Source organism: Dryobates pubescens, chromosome 6 (genome assembly GCF_014839835.1).
Source record: "Dryobates pubescens isolate bDryPub1 chromosome 6, bDryPub1.pri, whole genome shotgun sequence".
Lineage (NCBI taxonomy): Eukaryota > Metazoa > Chordata > Aves > Piciformes > Picidae > Dryobates > Dryobates pubescens.
Window position 1 is genome coordinate 45,358,464 of NC_071617.1, and position 25,031 is coordinate 45,383,494.

The 25,031-nt window shown below is 45.4% G+C and overlaps 1 protein-coding gene across 1 annotated transcript; it reads left to right on the forward strand.

The window, feature by feature from the left end:
• Positions 1-385: 385 nt before the first annotated feature.
• Positions 386-24,641, forward strand: SLC4A1AP (solute carrier family 4 member 1 adaptor protein). Its single transcript, XM_054162426.1, has 14 exons — positions 386-919; positions 1,743-1,926; positions 2,639-2,761; positions 4,496-4,556; positions 5,395-5,534; positions 5,671-5,831; positions 7,256-7,325; positions 12,433-12,622; positions 14,485-14,596; positions 15,743-15,983; positions 16,709-16,783; positions 18,945-19,015; positions 21,959-22,004; positions 24,135-24,641. The coding sequence occupies exons 1-14, from the start codon at positions 386-388 to the stop codon at positions 24,182-24,184; spliced, it is 2,058 nt and encodes a 685-aa protein (XP_054018401.1). The 3' UTR covers positions 24,185-24,641.
• Positions 24,642-25,031: the final 390 nt, after the last annotated feature.

Consider the following 25,031-nt stretch of genomic DNA (forward strand, 5'->3'; position numbering starts at 1 on the left):
CTGCGGCTGTGCCGCATCCCGGCCCGCGGCTCGCCCCTGGGCACGAGGCCCACCCGGCGCGGAGCTCCCCCACGCCGTACCCCGCAGCAGCCCCGCCGCGCCGCTCCGGGCCGCCAAGCCGGAAGTGGGCCTCGGTCCGCCACCCGAAACTGTTCCCCCACTACCAGCGTTCTTCAGCGGCGGCAGGGAAGCGATCGCCGCCGCTGCTGCCGCCGCTCTTCCCTCCGCTGCTGCTGCCTTACTCCTCGTCTTACTCCTTAGGCTACCTTGGGCCATGGATGAAGCAACGACGTGACCCACTGGAGCTGCACCCTCCCCACCCCGGTACCGCAGCAGCAACAGTGCTCGTCCCCGGAGGACTCTATTTAGTAACGGACTCGGGAAGATGGAGGAGGCCATGGAGACCGAGGCAGCTGCCGAGCCCGTCGCCTTCAAGCTTCCGAGCAGGCCGCTGCCTGCTGCGCCCCGCGCCGCGGAGGGCGGTGAGCCAGGACCCAGCCCGCCACTTCCCCGTCCTGCCGCCGCGCCGGCCGCGCCGCGCTACGAGGAGCCGCCGTGGGGAAGCCGCCCGCCGGCCGACGCCGGCTATGGGCTGGAGGTGCTGAAGGGCGGCGTTGTGCTGGGCTCGGTGCGGCTGCAGGACGGGAGCTGGTTCCTGGTGGGACGGCTGCCCGGCTGCGCGCTGACCCTGGAACATCCGTCGGTTTCGCGACATCACGCCGTGCTGCAGTACCGTGGCGCTGGCAGCTCCTCCGACAGCCCTGATGCCGCCGACGCTGCTGGCTTCTACGTTTATGACCTGGGCAGCACCCACGGCACCTTCCTCAACAAAGCGCGGGTGCCGCCCCGCACCTACTGCCGGGTGCGGGTCGGCCACGGACTCCGCTTCGGTGGCAGCTCTCGCCTCTTCCTCCTGCAGGTAGGTCGGGCCCTGGGCGGCTCTGCTGCGCTCCTTGGGGCACGTGTCGGGTGACTTATAAAGTAAAGGTTTGCCCGGATCTGGCTCAGGTATTTACCCGGCTGCGTCTGCGTCTCCCTGGCATCTCCGGGTGAAAGTCACTTCTGAGGAGTGAGGCAGTTTAGCTGTTTTGGAACGCTGCAGCACTTCACACAGCCAGATGCTGCTGTAGTTGTTTTACCGAAGAAAGGTCGTCAGCGCTATAGATATCCACTGCCAGCTTCATGGAGAGGTTTGAAGCTGAAGGACAGAGCAAGGCCGTGGGGTCCCCCGACTGCGGCATCGCTCTGGTGCCGAGGGCTCAGCATGAGAACAGGCATGGCAGCTTCATCCAATGTGCAATAGGTGCAAAAGGCATTCCTCTCCAACAGCATGATGCATCAGGACAGTTTCCCTGACAGTATGATGCATCAGGCAGGTAAAGCACTAGTAGTACTTTGTGAACAAGGAGAGCTTTTTTTCAGCAGGCACGTAGAGAGCCCTGTATGCATTTCAGAAGTTGCTCATTCTTTCAAGTTCTCCCATTTTGCCTCCTGCCTTTAAAATACAGATATGTCTAAGACTGATCTGTCTACCCTGATGCTCATTTCCTACCACCCATCCCTTTTTGGAAAGAGCATTATTTTTATTTGTGAACGCCAGCCATAACAAATGGTCTAACGATTCCACTTTCTGAAGGGCACTATAACAATGTTTGTGTTATTGTACATAATCTGCATGTATGTTGAAAACACTTCTTTTCTTTTAAAAAAACCTTTCTGCTGAGTTACTGTTTGTGACACAGGGACCCAAAGAGGACCAGGAGTCTGAGTCAGAGCTAACTGTCACTCAGCTGAAGGCACTGCGTAAGCAGCAGCAAGCGAAATTAGAAAAGACAATGCTGGGAGAGGACTCTGATGAGGAAGATGAAAAAGAGGAAAGAAGTGAGAGGAGTCAGAACACTGATATGAGCTGCTCATGGGGCATGGGTAAGTGATGATGTATAAATTAGCTGATAGACATTGGAAGGTCTTTAAACCGTTTTTCAGTGGATACTCTGGTTGAAATATCCAGCTGAATGCCAAGTGTCCCAAGCCAGTGGAAGTTCTTGAGTACAAGTTAAGCTTTTTCCTTATAAAAAGAGAAGTGCTGTGACAGGGCAAGCTTATACCTGGTGGGAAATATGCTGGATCTCCTTTTAAAAGGGAGAAGGTAATTTGCCTGCACCTTTTATGGCCACGAAACGGAGAGTTTACATTAATGCTTTGTTCCTGTGATCATGTCCACACTTCTGCCTGAGGTAAAATGTAGGTGCTTGAGACTTTTCTGCAGTGTGACTGGTTTTAAACAGGAAGTCCATATCTTAAAAATCACATGAACTGTTATTAATGAGCTTTTCAGTACCAAATGATCTGGGTTTTTAAACTGAAATATCCAAGCATGTAAACCCTTGAAAGTGCCGAAACTGCAGTGACGTTCATCTGCAAAACTGCATCCCATCCTGGCATTACTAATGGCAAAGAAAGAAACAGGGTTGATTATTTATTATTATTATTTAAATTGGATGCAGAAAAAATATTCAAGTTAAGGGAAATAATCTTAGAATGATGTAGCAGTTGCTTCCTTCAAGCTAATGAAAACGGAACTATGCTGGTTCTCTAATGTGCCATTTGTTTCTTTTGCGTTGTGTGTGTCTTCTAGGGGAGGATGCTGAGGAGGATGAGGTTGAAGAAAACCCTATTGCTATTGATTTTCAGGATGTTCAAGATGCCTTCTACATGAAAGATCCTAGGAAGGCCTTACAGGGATTTTTTGACAGAGAAGGTACCTTTTTTTTTAACTAAACACAGGGTTTTTTCTATTTAGCAGAGTGTGATGTTCATGCTCATGTTTTCCTTTGGGAATTAAGGTCTGGGAGCTAAACATCTCTGTTACACTGTGAATGAGGTTTTTGTTTGGCCAGGTTTTGGAGGGGGGGTAGCAATGGTGCTTTGGTGTTTTGCTTTGGTAAGGGTTTTTTGTTAAAACTTAACTCATCATGGTTACCTGAGATTTAATTGCTAATTCCTAAACTGGGAGTTGCAGAGAGCACCTTGTATCTCTCTTGAGTGACACTCTCTACAACTCCCTGAAGGGGGGTTGTAGACAGGCAGGGGTTGGTCTCTTCTCCTAGGCAAAAACACCAGAACAAGAGGACACAGTCTCAAGCTGTGCCAGGAGAGGTTTAGACTGGATGTTAGGAAGAAATTTTTCATAGTGAGAGTGATTGCTCATTGGAATGTGCTGCCCAGGGAGGTGGTGGAGTCACCATCACTGGAGGTGTTTAGGAGGAGACTTGATGGGGTGCTTGGTGCCATGGTTTAGTTGATTAGATGGAGTTGGATGATAGGTTGGACACAATGATCTCAAAGGTCTCTTCCAACCTGGTTAATTCTATTCCATTCTATTCATCCACATGTGTGCTCTGAATCTATACTGAAAAATCCAAACCCATCAAATTCCAGGCTGTTGTGTTTGGAGATGGCAAAGATTGTGTGACAGAATTGGAAGGCATAAAAAGACAACAATAAGTTGGTCTAAACTTCTGATGGTTGCTAGCAAAACTTAGAGATGACTCACATATTTGCTAAAGTGAATAATTAAACTTCAGGATAAACAGTCTCAGTGAATCAAGATTGCAGACTGTTGATACTTCAGTGTCATTTACTTCATACAGAGACAAGATTGTTTTAAATTTGAATTCCATATTCATAGAAGCAATAAGGTTGGAAAAGATCTCAAAGATCATCAAGTCCAACCTGACACCCAACACCTCATGACTACTAAACCATGGCTTCAAGTGCCACATCCAGTCCCTTTTTGAACACCTCCAGGGATGGTGACTCCACCACCTCCCTGGGCAGCACATTCCAATGGCCAATCTCTGTGAAGAACTTTCTCCTCACCTCCAGCCTAAACCTCCCCTGGTACAGCTTGAGACTGTGTCCTCTTGTTCTGGTGCTGCTTGCCTGGGAGAAGAGACCAACCCCCACCTGGCTACAACCTCCCTTCAGGGAGTTGGAGACAGCAATAAGGTCTCCCCTGAGCCTTCTCTTCTCTAGGCTAAGCAACCCCAGCTCCCTCAGCCTCTCCTCACAGGGCTGTGCTCAAGGCCTCTCCCCAGCCTCGTTGCCCTTCTCTGGACACGTTCAAGAGTCTCTATGCCCTTCTTAAATTGAGGGACCCAGAACTGGACACAGGACTCAAGGTGTACACACCCAGTGCTGAGTACAGGGGCACAATGACTTCCCTGCTCCTTAGACATGTTTTCTTATCTAAAAATGTCTTGATTGTGGAAAAACAACCAAAGAAGTGTGTCAACTGAAGATACCATGGCTTTAAAAAAATAAATCAAAACCACAACATGCAAAAAACCCACAAGAAGGCAAATTCAATCCTTTGATATGTAACAAGAACATTTTATCTCTTTTGTTTAACCATGACATTCTTCTCTGCTGTGAAGATCATTCCTGCTTATTTCAATTTTGGTTACTACATAAGCTTTCTTTTCCTCTCTAGGAGAAGAGTTAGAATATGAATATGATGATCGTGGGCACAACAGCTGGCTTTGCAGGATCAAGTATGTGTATCTCCATTCATTGTGGAAGTAGAAGCTGACTTCTTCGAATACACAAAGAGAAGCTGTAGGAATTGCTTCTCCTGTGATATTTGGCAAGGAGAGACCAGCTATAATTAGACCAAACCCCTGATACGGACACAGGAGTTCAAGGATCAGTGTGTAGTTCAGTGCGCTCCTGTCTGGTCCAGCAGCATTTGGTTCTCCCTAGACGTGAAAACTGTGAAAGCAAGAGTCCACTTGTTTTGAGAAATAAGTGAAATTGAAATAGCAGAGAAGAAGCCAGGAAGCAATATCTTTCAGTTCCTAATGGGACACAGAAAAAGATCACTCATTCTCCTGTGTACCCAGTTTTTGATGGGTTACTGCAAGAGACTACTAACCTCATGCAGGTATAAGACAGGAGAAAATGAGGTGAAAATGAAGTCAAGAGGATAGGTTTCAAATGGAGAGGTACAACATTGCAATAATTGTGCTAGTTAGGAAACCTTCAGCATGGAAAGTGTTTGTTACTGGTGTTGCATAGATTCAAGGTGCTGACGCTTACAACGGTTTGGGGATTCACTTTTAGCCTTTTAACTTCTCGTGTTCCCAATGGAATTAATAGAGGAAGAATTAGCATTTAGGCTAGTGAAATAAAAATGTATTTGCATGCTTTAGGAACTCCATGCTTCTGTTTTGACTGGTACCATATAAAATGAAAACCAAAATGTTTCATACACAAAAAAAGCCTCAAGTGAAATTAAAAAATCAATGCCCATGTTGTAAGTAAAGTATCTGGGTAGCATCTGTGAAAAGCTCTTTGTATCTGACCTGTTCTGTGATCCTTCAAACTGAACAGGTTGCCTGTGGATGATGCATCAGGGAAGCAGCTGGTGGCAGAGGTTCTCCATTCTGGAAAGAAGAAGGAAGCAATGATACAGTGTGCACTGGAAGCTTGTAGGCTACTTGATGCTCGGGGAGTACTGAGGCAAGAAGCAGGTGAATAGCTCATCAAATGCTGTGCTCATTCTAAAAGCCCTAAATTACAGATCTGAGATTGCTGTCTGGAGCTTATTTGCATGTCACTGCACAATAAAATAACCCTGTTCCTTGCGTTCTGCCTTACCTTTCCTAGTATCCCGAAAAAGGAAATCAAAGAACTGGGAAGATCAGGATTTTTATGACAGTGATGACGACACCTTTCTCGACCGAACTGGTGCTGTAGAAAAGAAACGACTCAACAGAATGAGAAAGGCTGGGAAAATAGAAGAAAAACCAGAGACCTATGATTCCCTGGTAAGAGGAATTATTGTGACATGCCAGCCTTGTTAGAATAGACTAGACTAGACTAGACTAGAATTAACCAGGTTGGAAAAGACCTTTGAGATCATCCAGTCCAACCTATCACCCAACACCATCTAATCAACTAAACCATGGCACCAAGCACCCCATCCAGTCTCTTCCTAAACACTTCCAGTGATGCTGACTCCACCACCTCCCTAGGCAGCCCATTGCCAATGACCAATCACTCTTTCTGTGAAGAACTTCTTCCTAACATCCAGCCTAAACCTCCCCTGGTGCAGCTTGAGACTGTGTCCTCTTGTTCTGGTGCTGGTTGCCTGGGAGAAGAGACCAACCCCCACCTGGCTATAACCTCCCTTCAGGTAGTTGGAGACAGCAATAAGGTCTTCTTTAAGCCTCCTATTCTCCAGGCTAAACAAATCCAGCTCCCTCAGCCTCTCCTCAGGGCTTGTGCTCCAAACCCCTCCCCAGCTTTGTTGCCCTTCTCTGGACACCTTCCAGCAACTCAACATCTTTCCTAAACTGAGGGACCCAGAACTGGACACAGGACTCAAGCTGTGGCCTAACCAGTGCTGAGTACTGGGCAAAATGACCTCCCTGCTCCTGCTGTCCACACTGTTCCTGATCCAGGCCAGGATGCCATTGGCCTTCTTGGCCACCTGGGCACACTGCTGGCTGTTCTCTCATGTGCATGTATTATTACTAAGAAGGAAAAAAAACCCTATATTTACTTACCTTCCTCTGTTAGCTTCAACTCTGAAGTCATCTCAGACCTTTAGTTCTCAGTTGGCCAAGTCAAAACAAAATGCTGGGGGTTTTGGTTGTTTGGGGTTTTTTTGGACAATATATATAAATCCCTGAAAACATTGCTTGCTTTTTCCTAGTGGAAGCATACTACCTGGCTTTTGCCTGTGCAGTATTGCTTTCTACCTGCTAGATCATGACAGCGGGTGAATGAAATAACCAGAACAGGATGTTCTCCAAAGCATTTTTGAAGCATCCAAAAATAACTGCAAGCTTTCAGGTGCACATCCCAAAGATGGATCTCAAGCTTTTCAAAGAATAAGCAGCTTAGTTTGATAGATGTATAACAGCTGAAAGTCCTACACGGGTAACAGTGGGGGAGTGAGGGGAAGCAGGGTTGGGGAGGGTTGGAGGATCACAGTGTCAGTATAACATTACTGCAAAAGTATTATGCATGTTATGATGTTGCAGAAAGAAAATTATATGAATAGTATGTGAAAGGACAGATAAGTTGTTCATGAACAATATAGACTTACAATTTTTTCAGCCCAGAGATTCCTGGTCAAAGATCAGAAGTAGATAAAAGGAGGTAATTTGGTAGGGTATTTGAGTAACTCTTAAAATGGATTTTTAAGAAGACAAAAAGACCACCTAAGCATGTTGTTCTTTCATAGGTCACAAAGCTAAATGAAGCTGAAAATGAGCTTTCTGAGATAACAGAGAAGCTGAAGGCTTCAGGGAAAGGTAAGGAATGAAGTTTATTTGATCATAGTACTTTCCACAAAGAAAAGTGAAGAGATAAAAATGCATCTTCTGTATTTCTGTCCTAAGTGCTTTTTGCTCTTAGTGTCCACCCTTTGCATAGGGGTAGGAAAATTTGCAAGTCACCGAGTTAGCTGGAGAGGATACTTTATGTACTTGCTAATGAATGCAGCTTTTCCCACAGCAAACAACATTTAAGGTAAGGGGGTGAGTGTATAAGCTCCTGGAGCTTAAGAGAGTAAGCACTGTTACTATTTATCTGCCCATATTAGTGAAGCTGACCCAACTGAGGAACACTTCTGCTCCCTCCAAAGCCATTTATAAGGGAAGAACAAACAACTGGCAGGACAGACCATATGACTTATTTCACTTTTTTCTCATTGTAAATGCACCTTGGAAAAGAGAAATAAGGAGTCAAAGAAGCTGACAGCCTATATGTTCAGTGAACTTGCTAGCTTATGGGGGTGCCATTCGGGTTCTAGGATTGTGCCTTTGTGTACAAAGGCTGAGCCTTTGCCAGGTGGTGGATTGCATCTGGTAGCGAGTTAGATTTTCAAATCATACTGTACAAATAGCTGCATTTTGCTTGCTGTTACTGATGGTGTCTTGTGGAATAAAATGAAAGCATGAAGGAAATGTGTTTGTGCTGGTTCTTCATGCAGAAATGTTTTTAATGGAGCTGGCATTAATAAAGATTGCAGCATCAGTTTGTGAGAAGAGCTTCTTTCCAAGAAGCCTAACAGCAACCTGACAGCCTTTGTGCGTTATGTGGGGATGTTTCTTTCTAGCAATTCAGCTCCACACCAAAACCCATTTGTATCAACATTTGTGTTGGTGATTATATGAGAGCACTGTTGAGGGAACAATACTGTTCCACCAAGCATTCAAACGGATGGGTTGGCTCAGTGAGTTTGAAGGAATTGTTTTCAGCATGACTGTTGTGATGAGTAGTTAACAAGTGACTGGTGGTTTGGATTGTCTCCTGCAGTATGAAGCTAGTGCTTTATGTTGTATGAGGCATGTAATTCCAAGCTTTCACATGTTATGATGCTTTTGTTTCTGCTGATACTGTTTCTCAGCAAGGCTGTTAAAGCATGCTGCAGTGTAGACTGGGAGAAGGAACAACTGGTTCACTTACAGATTTCTGCCAACAGTGTATAACCCTGATTATATGTTATGATGGTTTGGTAAATTGTAACTGATTAAGCAGCTAGTTTAGAGCCTTGGAAAAATTGCAGCCTCAGCACTTGTTACAATACCAAGTAATTCATTATTGGATCAGAATTTCCTAGAACTAGAGCAGGATACCACATAACAAATACTGCATCATCAACTGCCCCTGGAGGTGTTCAAGAGGGGATTGGACATGGCACTTGGTGCCATGGTCTAGCAGTCATGAGGTCTTGGGTGAAAGGTTGGACTTGATGATCTGTGAGGTCTTTTCCAACCTTGTTGATTCAATGATTCCTCTGTGTATATGTTCTAAATACTTGTGGTTTATTCCTTTGAATGCTTCAGATTAATCACAGATGTTGTGTACAAGTGTATGCCAGGAGCATGGGTACTGATCATGGGTGATTCTTTGATTATTTGTAGCCTAAGGAAAAGAGTGTAAAGGGACCAATGACAGGCTAAATTGCAACATCTCTTACCAAGCACTTGGAGAAATCAAGTGGTTCTCTGAAAAACTGCAGCAGAAGCTCACAAAGTGTTCTCTAGAGTTCTCCATGGCTAATTACTGATGGACTGACTTGGTACCTCTCATTCCCTGATGCAGCTGAATGAAAATCAAATACATAGAGCTCTTCAGTGTCATCTTTGGTTGCCTCTTCAGAAAGAGAAAATTATTGATATGTGGTGTAGTAGTAAATAGTTCTGCAGCTTTTTTTTTCCACTGGAGTATAAAATATAACAGCCATGATTGATTCACCTTCTAGCAATATCCAGTTTTACTTCAGTAGTGTACAGAACTGCTGCAGTGGATACTGAATGTCAACAGTAACCCCATAAGGTGAACTACCTGATCTTAGGCACAGTTGGTGGAGCCAAGCAGAGAATTCTCTTTGCAAGAGGGGATGATCTGACTTGATGAAGATCAGTCACTGACTGAGGCACTTGCACTGTTCTGCAGCTGAAGCAGCAAGCTGTGGGACTATACCTTCAATTTCTGTGAATTAACCTAACTAGATGCTGAAATCTGGGTTAGGTTAAATGATCATTCTGCTCAGCTCCTGACTGCTAGAAGTTCTGTTGGTATGGTTTTTGTCTTGGCTCATAAACAGTATGCAGAAAAGCAAGAGTATTTCTGTCTTGATTTCCTTTATGGTGTGTTTTGTCATTTATTTTGCATGGAAGTGAATGCTGCAACTGCTTCTTGCCTTCTGAAGAAGTTTTGTTCTAGTCAGAAATACCCTTTTCAATCCAGTCCTTTTGTAAACATGACTCTTTGCAGAGGGATCTTTCCAGGCTGGACAGATGGGCAGAATCCAAGGGCATGAGATTGAACACATCCAAGTGCTGGGTTCTACACATTGGCCACAACAACCCCATGCAGTGCTACAGGCTGGGGGCAGAGTGGCTGGAGAGCAGCCAGGCAGAGAGGGACCTGGGGGTGCTGGGTGATAGTAGGCTGAACATCAGCCAGCAGTGTGGCCAAGAAGGCCAATGGCATCCTGGCCTGGATCAGGAACAGTGTGGCCAGCAGGAGCAGGGAAGTCATTGTGCCCCTGTACTCAGCACTGGTTAGGCCACACCTTGAGTCCTGTGTCCAGTTCTGGGCCCCTCAGTTTAGGAAAGATGTTGAGTTGCTGGAAGGTGTCCAGAGAAGGGCAACAAAGCTGGGGAGGGGTTTGGAGCACAGGCCTGTGAGGAGAGGCTGAGGGAGCTGGGGTTGCTTAGCCTGGAGAAGAGGAGGCTCAGGGGAGACCTTCTTGCTGTCTCCAACTACCTGAAGGGAGGTTGTAGCCAGGTGGGGGTTGGTCTCTTCTCCCAGGCAACCAGCACCAGAACAAGAGGACACAGTCTCAAGCTGCACCAGAGGAGGTTTAGGCTGGATGTTAGGAAGAAGTTCTTCACAGAAGGAGAGATTGGCCATTGGAATGTGCTGCCCAGGGAGGTGGTGGAGTCAGCATCACTGGAGGTGTTTAGGAGGAAACTGGATGGGGTGCTTGGTGCCATGGTTTAGTTGATTAGATGATGTTGGGTGATAGGTTGGACTCAGTGATCTTGAAGGTCTTTTCCAACCTGGTTAATTCTATTCTAGTCTATTTGTTAGACTTGTCTGTAAATATTTCAGTCACGTAAAACTGCTTGAAGATATGCTCTTGACAATAACTTCTGCTGGTTTTTTTGGGAAACATTTAAAATGTTGAGTGCTACTTAATGAGCTCAAAATAACTCACTAGTCAAATAGTGATGCTTGTGCATATGCTTTTAATGCAGCAAATGTCAAACTTAACCACTTTTCACACTATATTAAAAGGCCTGTCAGAAGACTGGTTAAAAGTCCAGCAAAAACATTGTTCTTTGTTTGCCTCCAAGTTATCTTGTAAAACCATGTAAAAACTTACAAAGCATTGTTCAAGGTAAAGAAAAGAGTTTTTCTGGGGTTTTTTGTTGGTTCAACAAGACCAAGTGCAGGGTCCTGCATTTGGGTCGAGGCAATCCCAAGCACAAATCCAGGCTGGGCAGTGACTGGCTGGAAACCAGCCCAGAGGAGAGAGACTTTGGGGTGCTGGTGGATTAGAAGCTCAACATGAGCTCTCAGTGTGCACTTGCAGCCCAGAAAGCCATCAGATCCTGGGCTGCATCAAGAGAAGTGTGGCCAGCAGGTCAAGGGAGGTGATTCTCCCCCTCTACTCAGCTCTGGTGAGACCCCACCTGGAGTACTGCATCCAGTTCTGGAGCCCCTATTACAAGAGGGATATGGAGGTGCTGGAAGGTGTCCAGGGAAGGGCCACGAGGATGGTCAGAGGGCTGGAGCACCTCTCCTGTGAGCACAGACTGAAGGAGTTGGGGCTGTTCAGTCTGGAGAAGGCTCCGAGGTGACCTAATTGTGGCCTTCCAGTATCTGAAGGGGGCCTACAAGAAGGCTGGGGAGGGACTTCTCAGGATCTCAGGTGGTGATAGGACTAGGGGGAATGGAATGATGCTGGAGGTGGGGAGATTCAGGCTGGCTGTGAGGAGGAAGTTCTTCACCATGAGAGTGGTGAAGCCCTGGAATGGGTTGTCCAGGGAGGTGGTTGAGGCCCTGTCCCTGGAGGTGTTTAAGACCAGGCTGGATGAGGCTCTGGCCAGCCTGATCTAGTGTGGGGTGTCCCTGCCCATGGCAGGGGGGTTGGAACTAGATGATCCTTGTGATCCCTTCCAACCCTGACTGATTCTATGATTCTATGATAAATCCATGTGTCAGAATTCTGTATTTATTTTTTCTCAGTATTTAGAGCTTTAGTTTCTCCTTCTGAATTTTATTTTAATTAGTCAGTTATGCATAGAATTATTAACCTTTGAAATCAGATGGAGCAGAAAGATTGTTGTTACATCTTTTCAAGTACTTTTCAAGTGTTTTCTTGTTAGAAAATCCAGGAAAAACAAAGGTAAATTTTGTGTGATTGGCCTAACACAAGAAACTATTCTTGTGTGCCCTCAGTCATCCAGGGGTAGGAGGCAGCATCCTGTGTTGATTCATTTCAAGCTTTGCAAATGTTATTGCATAAACATCCCAGGAAAGTCGAAATGGGAAGCACAGTGCAGTGGTATGGGATTCTTGGCAGCTGTGTTTATTTTGGTCTGTGACTACAAGAACCCACAAGCCACTTCTTTGGGGAGAGCAGATCTTGAAGTGAGGTGAACAAGCTAGAACAGAGACATTTATTGACAAAGAAACATTCAGTTTTAAGGGAGGCTTTGTTATGCAAGTGGATTAAGGATTATTGTTAGGCTTTTGTTAAGAGAGAACCTCTATTGTTTCACCTTTCAACAGCAACTTGCAGGGAGGATACTTGTTCCTAAATACCTTATTGTCTAAAGGTAGGATTTCGAGTTCTCTAGCCACCTGTTACAATATATATCTTCCCTTTGTCTTGTCTAGTCCAGTCCCAGCCTGCAGCTCAAGATTCCTTGGATGAATTCATGACTGAAATAAAAGCAGGATCTACCTTAGACAGTGTGGCACGAAAGAAGCTTCACTTGCGGTCGTTTGAACTGAAGAAAGAGCAACAGAGACTGAAAGCATTAATAAAGCTTGTCAAGCCTGCAGAGCTGCCTGAGCTGAAGCCCCAGTAAGTCTTGGCTAAAGTGTCAAACAATTACTTTGATCATTGTTCTTACCCAGAAGCAAGCCAAATAAGTAGACAGCTTTCTAAACACAAAAGCAGTATGGCCTCCCAAACTACCTGTCTCATCTAATTCACAGCCTGCTATGTCTCATCACAACACTGGGGTAAGACAAACCAACACTGAGAGGATGAGAGGAGGAAGGCACTGGAAGCATAGTGTCAGGTTTTTTAAATACTTTTCTTTTGTTTTCCCCAATCTGCATCCAAAAGGAAGTAAAAAAAATTTACAAGTACTATGCACAACAAAAACTATTTTCAGTCAGTGAAATGCAGCTGGAAGTCAAGTGCAGTAGCTCTTCAACTACTGCCTAGCAGCACTGCTGCAGTTCAACAGGGCATGTGCTGGGTTCATCATTTGCTAGTGGTAGCTTTATTAGAGCTTTAACTTCTTATTTCATTTAAATTAAAGTTTGGCCTTTCAGTGTGTTTTTATACAGATGGGCAGAGTGCAAGGGTATGAGATTGAGCACATCTAAGTGCCGGGTTCTACACATTGGCCACAACAACCCCATGCAGTGCTACAGGCTGGGGGCAGAGTGGCTGGAGAGCAGCCAGGCAGAGAGGGACCTGGGGGTGCTGGGTGATAGTAGGCTGAACATCAGCCAGCAGTGTGGCCAAGAAGGCCAATGGCATCCTGGCCTGTATCAGGAACAGTGTGGCCAGCAGGAGCAGGGAAGCCATTCTGCCCCTGGACTCAGCACTGGTTAGGCCACACCTTGAGTCCTGTGTCCATTTCTGGGACCCTCAGTTTAGGAAAGATGTTGAGTTGCTGGAAGGTGTCCAGAGAAGGGCAACAAAGCTGGGGAGGGGTCTGGAGCACAGCCCTGTGAGGAGAGGCTGAGGGAGCTGGGGTTGCTTAGGCTGGAGAAGAGGAGGCTCAGGGGAGACCTTATTGCTGTCTCCAACTACCTGAAGGGAAGTTGTAGCCAGGTGAGGGTTGGTCTCTTCTCCCAGGCAACCAGCACCAGAACAAGAGGACACAGTCTCAAGCTGTGCCAGGGGAGGTTCAGACTGAATCTTCGGAAGAAGTTCTTCCCAGAAAGGGATTGGCCATTGGAATGTGCTGCCCAGGGGGGTGGTGGAGTCACCATCACTGGAAGTGTTTTGGAGGAGACTGGATGGGGTGCTTGGTGCCATGGTTTAGTTGATTAGATGGTGTTGGATGATAGGTTGGACTCAGTGATCTCAAAGGTTTTTTCCAACCTGGTTAATCTTCTCTTCTCTTCTCTTCTCTTCTCTTCTCTTCTCTTCTCTTCTCTTCTCTTCTCTTCTCTTCTCTTCTCTTCTCTTCTCTTCTCTTCTCTTCTCTTCTCTTCTCTTCTCTTCTCTTCTCTTCTCTTCTCTTCTCTTCTCTTCTCTTCTCTTCTCTTCTCTTCTCTTCTCTTCTCTTCTCTTCTCTTCTCTTCTCTTCTCTTCTCTTCTCTTCTCTTCTCTTCTCTTCTCTTCTCTTCTCTTCTCTTCTCTTCTTCTATTCTATTCTGTATTTATGCATGTGTAAGTATGTGTATGCAGCTGAAGGGAGGCTCTGTGACACAGATATTTTTGTGGGGTTTTTCCTATTTATTTATTTTTTGCTTCCTTTTATGGCAAGTGTTTGAATCCTACACCATGCACATGGGATGGGGGAGTCATCTCCTGCAACTTCCTCCTTGGGTGCTGCAAGTGAGGGAGAAATCAAAAAGATTTGTATATATCCACTTCTAATTTGCAGATTTTTGGTGTTTGATTTTTTTTTTTGCCTTTGTAAAAATTAGACTTGCTTGGTGCTTTACACACTGTTTTCATTTGTATCTAATGTTTCTTAGGAGTGGGAGTTACAGTCTGGAAGCAGAGAGCAAGCCTAAAAAGATCACCCTCCCTCTCTTTGGCGCCATGAAAGGGGGGAGCAAATTCAAGCTGAAAACTGGAAACCTAGGGGTAAGTTGGTCTCATAAGAGCTGCAAACCAGAGGCTATTTCTTAGACTCTTCCTCAGGCTGAGGACACTGTAGGTAGCAACTGTGTCCTTTCACATGGGCATGGAAACAGCATGGAGGCACAGGCCTGCAGCAGTGGAAGGTGCATTGGACAGCAAGCAGTGGCTGTTGGATGTTGTTTACTGCCAGTAGTTCCCATTCTGAGTCCTCATAGCGTCAGTCTCCTGGGGCACAGCTGCAGTCAAAAGGCAGTGGATTTACCCCTGTACTTAGCACTGGTTAGGCCACACCTTGAGTCCTGTGTCCAGTTCTGGGCTCCTCAGTTTAAGAAGACATTGAGACTCTTGAACATGTCCAGAGAAGGGCAACGAGGCTGGGGAGGGGTTTGGAGCACAGCCCTGTGAGAAGAGGCTGAGGGAGCTGGGGTTGCTTAGCCTGGAGAAGAGGAGGCTCAGGGGAGACCTTAGTGCTGTCTCCAACTACCTGAAGGGAGGTTGTAGCCAGGAGGGGGTTGGTCTCTTCTCCCAGGCAGGCAGCACCAGAACAAGAGGACACAGTCTCAAGCTGTCCCAGGGGAAGTTTAGGCTGGAGGCGAGGAGAAAGTTCTTCTCAGAGAGAGTTGTTAGCCATTGGAATGTGCTGCCCAGGAGGTGGTGGAGTCGCTGTCCCTGGAGGTGTTCAGGAGGGGATTGGATGTGGCACTTGGTGCCGTAGTTTAGTAGTCATGAGGTGTTGGGTGACAGGTTGGACATGATGATCTTTGAGGTTTTTTTCCAACCTTATTGATTCTATGATCCTATGAGTAGAGGCAGTCTGAGCATATCAGACTCTGAACCACTGCTATACCTCAGCAGCTGGCCTTTTCTTTCTTTTAGTTTTCTTGATCTCATAGCTAAGATCATATCCAAGATTGATGCAGTTTCCAGTGTCCCTCTTATGAAAAGACTGCACTTCTTCTCTATGGACTGGACATAGACATCTGTCCTTGCTAACACCTGTTCCTTAAAACTAAACTATTCTTCATCCTGAGAATGTTTCCTTGCCAGCTAGCTATTTGTCACAGCAATATGTATGCTTTCCTGCAATGAACATCCGTGGCACCAACCTCCATTTATCTTAGCACTGATGCCCAAGTCTTTTGCCTGCAGAAGTTGCCTGTTAAGCGTCCAGATATCCCTGAAAGCTTGCTGAAAATGAAAGATGATGGACCAGAGGAGGAGGAAGAGGAAGAAGAGGAAGAAATGGAGGAGAAGCAAGAGCTAGATGCAATAAACAACAGAGAATCGAGCATGGAAATTAAAAAGGCAACAGAGGAAGAAACAAGAAAAGAAACAATTACTGCCAATGGTTCTCCTTGCAAGGACAAGAGTGTAGAAACCCTTCAGGATGGTAAACAATTGCTTTTGACTTTTCCAGTAGTGAAGCTGTGTCTGCTAACTGCTGTGTGAAGCTCCTAAGGTTTGATTCACAGGTTCTCCAGCAGGTGTCTCTTCTGTAGATTTTTGCCCTGTGTCCAGAGTGTGTGTGCCCACAGCGGGGTTCCACGTGGGTCCAGTGTTTCATGGGTTTGGTGAAATAGATCAAATCCCCTAGACTCAAGAAAGGTCCTGTTTTGATACACCCTGCTTCCATTAGATGGAGTGTCCATATAAAAGCAACTACAATGACTTACTGGCAGGGAGAGTGACTTCAGAAAACAAATGCCTGTGTGTCAGATCCATTGGTAAGGAAGAAAAACAATCTTTACATTGATAATGGGGATATCTTTCTTGTGTCTCTGTGATCTCCAGACCCTCTTTTGCTGTATCAGCTTGATGCATTTGGAAACCCAGCAGCAATGTTTCTCAGTAAAAGCCGTGTTTGACAGAAACCTAATTCTAACTTTTTGTCTTAATGCTGGACAGAGTGCTCTTGAAAAGGATGCTTTGAGTGTTCACCAGCTCTTCTTTAACACTGTACTTGGTGGATGAAATAATTTGGAGGACTTTTGAGAGAAGAGTTCTTTCTGAAAATGTGACTAAGTGTTCTCTTTTGTACTTTGGCTCAGAGATGCTAGCACTTTACTCAGACTTACTGCAGAGGAGTCACCTAGCTCTTTCTTTTTTCTTTTACAGGGGGTCCTTTTCAGCCTGAGCCAAAGGTACTAAGGAATAAATCCCAGATGGGACCCTCTCAAGAGAAATCTCAAGGTGAGTAGCACAGTTTAGACTCCACTGTACAGTAGCAGGTGGGTTGACTGTCAGTTAAAGGAAACAAAATCTAATCTAGAGATTGAAGGACCTAGAATTGAAATAAACAATTGTATTTTGCTTGGAAAGTGGTAAGTGTATGATGAAGACAGGTCACTTCAACTGTGTTTCAGTTCTTGCTTTTCATGGTCACTGCCTGCTTTCAGATTTTGTTTTAAAAAGCTAGCATGAGATGAGAAGAAAAATTAATTTAATTTAGGAGCATAACCATAATGGGTTTTTTCCCCTCCTTGACAGGCTGGACAGATGGGCAGAGTCCAAGGGCACGAGATTGAACACATCTAAGTGCTGAGTTCTACACATTGGCCACAACAACCCCATGCAGTGCTACAGGCTGGGGTCAGAGTGGCTGGAGAGCAGCCAGGCAGAAAGGAACCTGGGGGTACTGGGTGATAGTAGGCTGAACATGAGCCAGCAGTGTGGCCAAGAAGGCCAATGGCATCCTGGCCTGCATCAGGAACAGTGTGGCCAGCAGGAGCAGGGAAGTCATTGTGCCCCTGTACTCAGCACTGGTTAGGCCACACCTTGAGTCCTGTGTCCAGTTCTGGGCCCCTCAGTTTAGGAAAGATGTTGAGTTGCTGGAAGGTGTCCAGAGAAGGGCAGCAAAGCTGGGGAGGGGTTTGGAGCACATCCCTGTGAGGAGAGGCTGAGGGAGCTGGGGTTGCTTAGCCTGGAGAAGAGGAGGCTCAGGGGAGACCTTCTTGCTGTCTCCAACTACCTGAAGGGAGCCAGGTGGGGGTTGGTCTCTTCTCCCAGCAACCAGCACCAGAACAAGAGGACACAGTCTCAAGCTGTGCCAGGGGAGGTTTAGGCTGGATGTTAGGAAGAAGTTCTTCCCAGAGAGAGAGATTGGCCATTGGAATGTGCTGCTCAGGGAGGTGGTGGAGTCACCATCACTTGAGGTGTTTAGGAAGAGACTGGATGGGCTGCTCAGTTGCATGGTTTAGTTGATTAGATGGTGTTGGATGACAGATTGGACACGATGATCTCAAAAGTCTCTTCCAGCCTGGTCTGTTCTCCTCTGTTATTTGTCACTTTATAGAATGTTAGCTAGGAAGCTGTTTGTGACCCAGGTGATCCCCTATGTGTACACAAAAAAAGTCACATCCCCAAAATGCAGGCTGTTTGGTGTACTGAACATGAAGGATGTCTGTATGAATCTTCTGATTTTTTAACATAACTCCAACTCTTAAGATTGCTAATACTGTCATCATCTCTTCTGTAGACTAAGCCACTACAGTCTCAGTAGTTCTCAGAGAATAGAATAGAATACAGATTAAGTGGCAGAAAACCAAGATACTTCTGTTTTTTTCTGTATTTCTCTCACCTGTGTTAAAGTTACAGCTTTTTAGGCAAAAAAACATGCTGGTCCTGCACATTTCCTACAGTTTCCTTCTAAATGCATCCCAGCAGTGATTACATAGAATACATAGAATAAACCAGGTTGGAAGAGACCTTCAAGATCACCGCGTCCAACCCATCAACCAATCCAACACCGCCCAAACAACTAACCCACGGCACCAAGCACCCCGTCAAGTCTTCTCCTAAAAACCTCCAGTGATGGCGACTCCACCACCTCCCCAGGCAGCCCATTCCAATGTGCAATCACTCTTTCTGTATAGAACTTTTTTCTAACATCCAGCCTGAACCTCCCCTGGCGCAGCCTGAGACTGTGTCCTCTTGTTCTGGTACTGCTTGCCTGGGAGAAGAGACCAACATCCGTCTGTTTACAACCTCCCTTCAGGTAGTTGTAGAGAGTAATAAGGTCACCCCTGAGTCTCCTCTTCTCCAGGCTAAGCAACCCCAGCTCCCTCAGCCTCTCCTATTGCAGATAGAGACTATCCTTTAGAAAATAAACATCTGCCTTTAACTAAATGTCTTCCAGACAGACCTTATCAAACTGCATCCAGGTGACTGACAAGGTATTAAACAGAAGTTCATAACTATGGAAAACAAAAATGAGTTCCACAGCCTTAATGATGAATTTTGTTGCAATGAACTCTCTTGGATTTCCTTTTGGATGTTTTTAATGTCAACTTCCTGTAAGATTGGGTTTGATAGAATTGGTCATTTGTGATGTATCATAAATTTGTCTTCACAGCACCTGCAGCAGTATGTAAGGAACCTGAAGAGACCTCTGAGAAGGTTAAGAAAATCACTAGTTCAAGCAAGGTCAGTTATGATACCATGATTCCTATAGCTTAAGAGTTTCAAGGAATCCTTTAGTAGACTCTTTATTAGTGAAATGGTAACAACTGGATTAAGCATTCCTTGGTGGTAGTAGTGCTCTTCTGCTGAGTGAGGCCCAAATGTACAGCCACACAGATTTTAGAGTCCACAGTGAAAAGGTCAAGCACAGCATATCAGGCATGATAGAGACTCTCAATTCAGTCTTTTTTTTTCACCCCACTTTTTTCACTTGGCAGTAGGCCTCTGCTAATTGTTTCTTCTCTATCACAAGCGTCGTAGAATACAGGCGCTCTCTGGGCTAGCATGCATTGCTATTAACCCCATCCTTCTCTGTAAGATGTGGAAAGGAGTAAGCCTAAGAAATTTCTGCCTTTGCAATCAAATTATGAGTAGCTTTAACCAGATAATACTCCTCTTACAGAATCATAGTATTGTTCCAGTTGGAAAAGATCTCAAAGATCATCCAGTCCAACTGCTGACCTAACATCACCATAGCCATTAAACTCTGTCCCAAAGTGGTTAAGTATAGGAACCTTGTACATTTTGGGACACAAGCAATTGTTGCCTTCTGAAGCAGGGAAGGAACTTTTTGTGACAGTGTACTGTTAGCCTAATGATAATTGTGGGGTTCTTCCCTTTAGGGTGCATCCCACCCTTTTGCTGACTGCCAGCAGAGAAGATTACTGTGCTTGGTGGGCCAGAGGTTCTGTCCATTATGACAGTTTCTTTCTGTTGGCCATTTAATTCTAGCCCTGCAGCCCGTGTGTGCTAACTGCTGCTTTGTTAGTCCTGGCAAAGAACCCAAGGATATAAAGGCACAGCCTTTCTAACTGTCCTTTGTTGCTGGACTACAAAGTATGTTGATAAAAACAGCAGGAGTAAATTTATCCTGTTAAAGTCCAAGTTATGCCATTTCTATGAATATGGGAGAACAAGGCAGCTTTTCAAGCTGAGGCAGTCAAGTCAGCACCTCTCATCAACACAGAGCTCATTCTAACACTGAGCATTCTCCAAATGCCAGATGGCTTAGCTGTATTCTCTCCCCCATCACAGATCACTTTCTCTGCATGTTTTCTCTGCCTTTGGGCTCAGGTCTTGAAATGGAAGACATCAACCAGAAGTCAGCTCCTTTTTTGTTGTTGTTCTTGGTGGCAGGTCTTTTGTTGGGTTTGGGGTTTGCTTTTATTATTCAAACATTAGAAGGGAAAAAAAAAAACCCAAACCAGCTTTGAATCATGTAAAGCTGGAAAAAACAATTATAAACTGGCTGTTCTCAAGCTACATATATAAAAACTGTTCAAGTCTGCAGTCTCATGTTTTGGAAAGCATTAGTCTTGGGAAATTTTGGAAACTAGTAGTCTTCCAAAAGAGCTGTTTTAGAGCTTAATTTGGGCAAGGAGAGTTTTCTGAGGGAATGAAAAATTGCTTCAGCTGCATAGCTTAAGACTGTGTCATGGTCCTACAGAGTAATGCAAATTAGTGCTGAATCATCCAGCTACATTCTGAGCTCTAACATCTTTCACTCTACAGCTGTATGAGTCTTTTGGGTGGTTTTTTTTTTTGCTCTTGATTACTACCTGCAAATGCTGACAACAAAAGGTGTTGTGCAAAGGTGATGCTGATGTGGCAACATTTTAAAATCTAGGAGCAAGGAGACATCACAGTGTTCACATTTAAATTGCAAGTGACCTAATTTGGCTTGCTTCGAACATTTCAGTGATGCCAGTGACACACAAAATTCTCTACTTTCTTTCCTTCTGAAAAATTAAGTTACCTTTACATAACAGCTGGACTTTTGTATGCTCCAGTTTGAAAGTCACCTTCAACATGAAGTTTTCAGTGGAACTGCACACTGAAATCAGTAAAGCACTTCTTGGAAATCCTGCTCTAAAGCTTTTCTCTGCATAAAGAAATTTTTTTGTCAAATGACACTACCAAACATGAGGATGACAAGATTAAACACTCCAGGAAGGGATGGTTGTTTTGAGGGGCAGATTGGACTGGATGACCTCCATAGAATCAATAAAGTTGGAAAAGGCCTCAAAGACCATCAAGTCCAACCTGTCACCCAACACCTCATGACTAAACCATGGCACAAAGTGCCACATCCAATCCCTTTTTGGACACCTCCAGGGATGGTGACTCCACCACCTCCCTGGGCAGCACATTCCAATGGCTAACCATAGGTCCCATCTAACCAGCATTTCTATTACTCTGTGACTCCACTAGGAAGAAACTGGATGTATTTACTCAGCACTGGTTAGGCCACATCTTGAGTCCTGTGTCCAGCTCTGGGCCACTCAGTTTAGGAAAGATGTTGAGTTGCTGGAAGGTGTCCAGAGAAGGGCAACAAAGCTGGGGAGGGGTTTGGAGCACAGCCCTGTGAGGAGAGGCTGAGGGAGCTGGGGTTGCTTAGGCTGGAAAAGAGGAGGCTCAGGGGAGACCTTATTGCTGTCTCCAACTCCCTGAAGGGAGGTTGTAGCCAGGTGGGGGTTGGTCTCTTCTCCCAGGCAGGCAGCACCAGAACAAGAGGACACAGTCTCAAGCTGTGCCAGGGGAGGATTAGGCTGGATGTTAGGAAGAAGTTCTTCACAGAAGGAGAGATTGGCCATTGGAATGTGCTGTCCAGGGAGGTGGTGGAGTCACCATCACTGGAGGTGTTTAGGAAGAGACTGAATGAGGCACTTGGTGCCATGGTTTAGTTGATTAGATGGTGTTGGATGATAGGTTGGACTTGATGATCTCAAAAGTCTTTTCCAACCTGGTTTGTTCTGTATTCTGTTTAAGGGTTTAATATTTCTTCTTTTCTCTGTGTTACTGTTTTCATCCCTGACTCCTGACCTTCACTTTTCAGTATTTAATGAGCAATGTGGTGGCTTGTGGCAGATCCTTTTGCAGATCCAACAAACTTTCTTTTCTTCACAGTACCCAGATGATGACCCAGACTACTGCATGTGGGTTCCTCCTGCAGGTATGAACCATTTCCTTGGCATTTTCAGTCTTTACCATTCAAGAACCTACCTGATGGGTAGTCAGGGTGTCCCTTTAACTTGTTGAGAAAATTCAGCAATACTTTACCCAGAACCTAAGGGGTTTTGGCACGTTATGCCCCATATTAGTTGTATGGCCCTGCAGGTGTTACAGTGATACAAAGACCACATCTGTTGTGGCTTCATCTCAACGGACAGATGTACCTGAAACTTGTTTCCCAGTTTGTTGTAACAACTGAGAGAGCTCACTTCATTCACACATAATGTGATGATTTGTTGAATGGGAAGCTCAAAGCATCACTAGGAATTAATGCCCCAGCAGTCTCAGTGTTCTTAGCTTCTCGTAGAAGTCTGAAAATGTTGGGGTTTGCAAAAATGCTTGGGTTATGTTTCAGAGAGAATGCTTTGGTAACACTCTGGTGAAGGCACTGCGTAAGCAATGTACACATCCAGCATGTGTTAAAGCTGGGGGGAAGGGGGGGGAATGTAGTTTAGTTCCAGGGTGTTTTTAGCTAAGTGAGGTTATTCTTAAACAGTGTAATGAATTTTCAGTTTCTCTAAAATGGAAAATTTGTTTTCAGACATTGAAGTTTTCACAGTCAGAACAAAGCTTAGCTTCTCCTGTGGTAGATTCATTACTACAGTTTTTATAAGGCTTTGGATAGGCTCCAAAGGGAGTAATGTTTTCTTCAGTGAAGTTTATTTTCATTTTCCTTAATCTGGTGAATCATCCCTCAGTCAAAAGACTGCACTTCTCTGGCACAAAATACACGAGTCAGTGGCTCATGAGGAGTGACCTGGAATAGCCAAGTGAATCGTGTCCGTGTCATAGAATCTCAAAGATCATCAAGTCCAACCTGTCACCCAACACCTCATGACTACTAAACCATGGCACCAAGTGCCACGTCCAGTCCCCTCTTGAACACCTCCAGGGACAGTGACTCCACCACCTCCCTGGGCAGCACATTCCAATGGCTAACAACTCTCTCTGGGAAGAACTTTCTCCTCACCTCCAGCCTAAACTTCCCCTGGCACAGCTTGAGACTGTGTCCTCTTGTTCTGGTGCTGGTTGCCTGGGAGAAGAGCCCAACCCCCTCCTGGCTACAACCTCCCTTACCTCCCTTCAGGTAGTTGTAGAGAGCAGTAAGGTCTCCCCTGAGCCTCCTTCTACAAGAGGGAGTTTCTTTTGCTGTCTCTGCCTGCTAATCAGATTTACTTTCTAAGCTGGCATAATGATGACACCAGAGGGGGAAGAAGAAGAAAAAGCAAACAACAGAAAACCACACCAACCATCATAACCAGGAGTATATGAAGTAATCTTGACACTCTATTAATAAGGTTAAGAGGAGTTACATACCTAAATCAAAGGACCATTTGAATTGTAATATCCAGTCCAGCTTCTTACCCACTTTGTGCTTGTCTGACTGGTGCTGCCTAGAGACTCTTCCATACTTGGATACACACTTCCATCATGGATGACTGTGGCAGTTTAGGCTAAGTGCCTTCTGCTGCTGCCACACAAGATACACCTCCAGTGTCCCAAGGGTCCAGCCCAGTGGGTGGACACAGGAAACAATGTATTTGGTACCCATAATATCCTGCTCCCTATAAATTTATCTGCAAAGTCTCTCACTTCCTCTTTCTTCTCTCCCTGCTCCCATGAAAGATGCTTTCCTATCCCATAACACTGGGGGAGTGTCTCAAGGCCTTTTAGGTCTGGCTAGGCCTAGTGCCAGGAGGAGAAGGGAGTGGGGAGTGGGGCAGTCTCAGACCTGGCCAGCCTGAGCCTAGCCTAGCAGTGGAGGGGGAAGAAGGAGCCCTGGGGGTTTTGGGTGTACCCTCAGAGAGGGAGAAGGGAAATGTTTTGGGAGGCTTTTGGGCATGCTGTAAGGGGACTCTCTGCTGTGGGGCATCTTTGTCACTATACTTGTAGCTTTTGTAAAACACTCCCTGCTTTTCCATGTAAACTTTCCATCACTTCTGCAATCCATTGGTGTGAGTCTCATTTTTCTGCCCCGGAGGGAGGCAAGGGAGGACCTGCCTGGCCTCAAACCAGGACAGTGATGGTGGGGAGAAAGAATTAATGCAACTCTTTTTCCTTTGTCCATTAGGTCAAAGCGGCGATGGCAAGACTCATCTCAATGAAAAATATGGCTACTGAGCTTCAAATCCCCCGAGCCTGAGGTTTGAAGGACTGCTCTATTTCGGACTCTTTCACCAGATATTAAGTGAGGGATAAAAAAAAAGATGTTTTTTTGGATGCTGGTCCAAATTCAAGGGCATCAGCAGCCACTCTGGCTGTTAGCTCTCCCTGTGTGCCCTCTATTTGTCTTTCTGATACCTTTTTCAAGAGTAAAAAGCCATGTATTCTTCTGCCTCTTCTTCCCCTTTTAGCTCTGTCCATTTTATTTAGCTTGAAACTGTAGGTCATTTTTCCTTTTGTAAATAAAAGTATACAAAAAAAGCCATTAAAAGCTGCCAACACCTGTGTACTTACAGGCTTGACAGAATTTATTCTTACTGGTTTTATGCAATTAGGAGAACTACCACTGGTTTGCTTCTGTGGCTGCAGTTTGAAAATACTGTCAAGGATAAGAGCAACCTAAAATTGCTGGGTGCTTGGTTGTTTTTCCTTCTCTGCTGGAAGGGAGAAAGCCACCTATTTTGAAAAGAAAACTGTCTTCACTTCTCCCTCATGCAGTTTGCTAGAATCACAGAATCAATAAGGTTGGAAACGGCCTCAAAGATCATCAAGTCCAACCTGTCACCCAGCACCTCATGACTACTAAACCATGGCTCCAAGTGCCACATCCAATCCCTTTTTGAACACCTCCAGGGATGGTGACTCCACCACCTCCCTGGGCAGCACATTCCAACGACTAGCAACTCTCTGTGAAGAACTTTCTCCTCAAACCTAAACATCCCCTGGCACAGCTTGAGACTGTGTCCTCTTGTTCTGGTGCTGGGTGCCTGGGAGATGAGACCAGCCCCCTCCTGGCTACAACCTC

Bases quoted from the DNA above. Each gene is read 5' to 3' on its own strand.
- SLC4A1AP (XM_054162426.1), top strand. From the start codon at position 386: ATGGAGGAGGCCATGGAGACCGAGGCAGCTGCCGAGCCCGTCGCCTTC. The intron at 7,326-12,432 runs GTAAGGAATGAA...TGTCTTGTCTAG, and splicing joins GCTGAAGGCTTCAGGGAAAG to TCCAGTCCCAGCCTGCAGCT. The intron at 15,984-16,708 runs GTAAACAATTGC...TTTCTTTTACAG, and splicing joins TGTAGAAACCCTTCAGGATG to GGGGTCCTTTTCAGCCTGAG.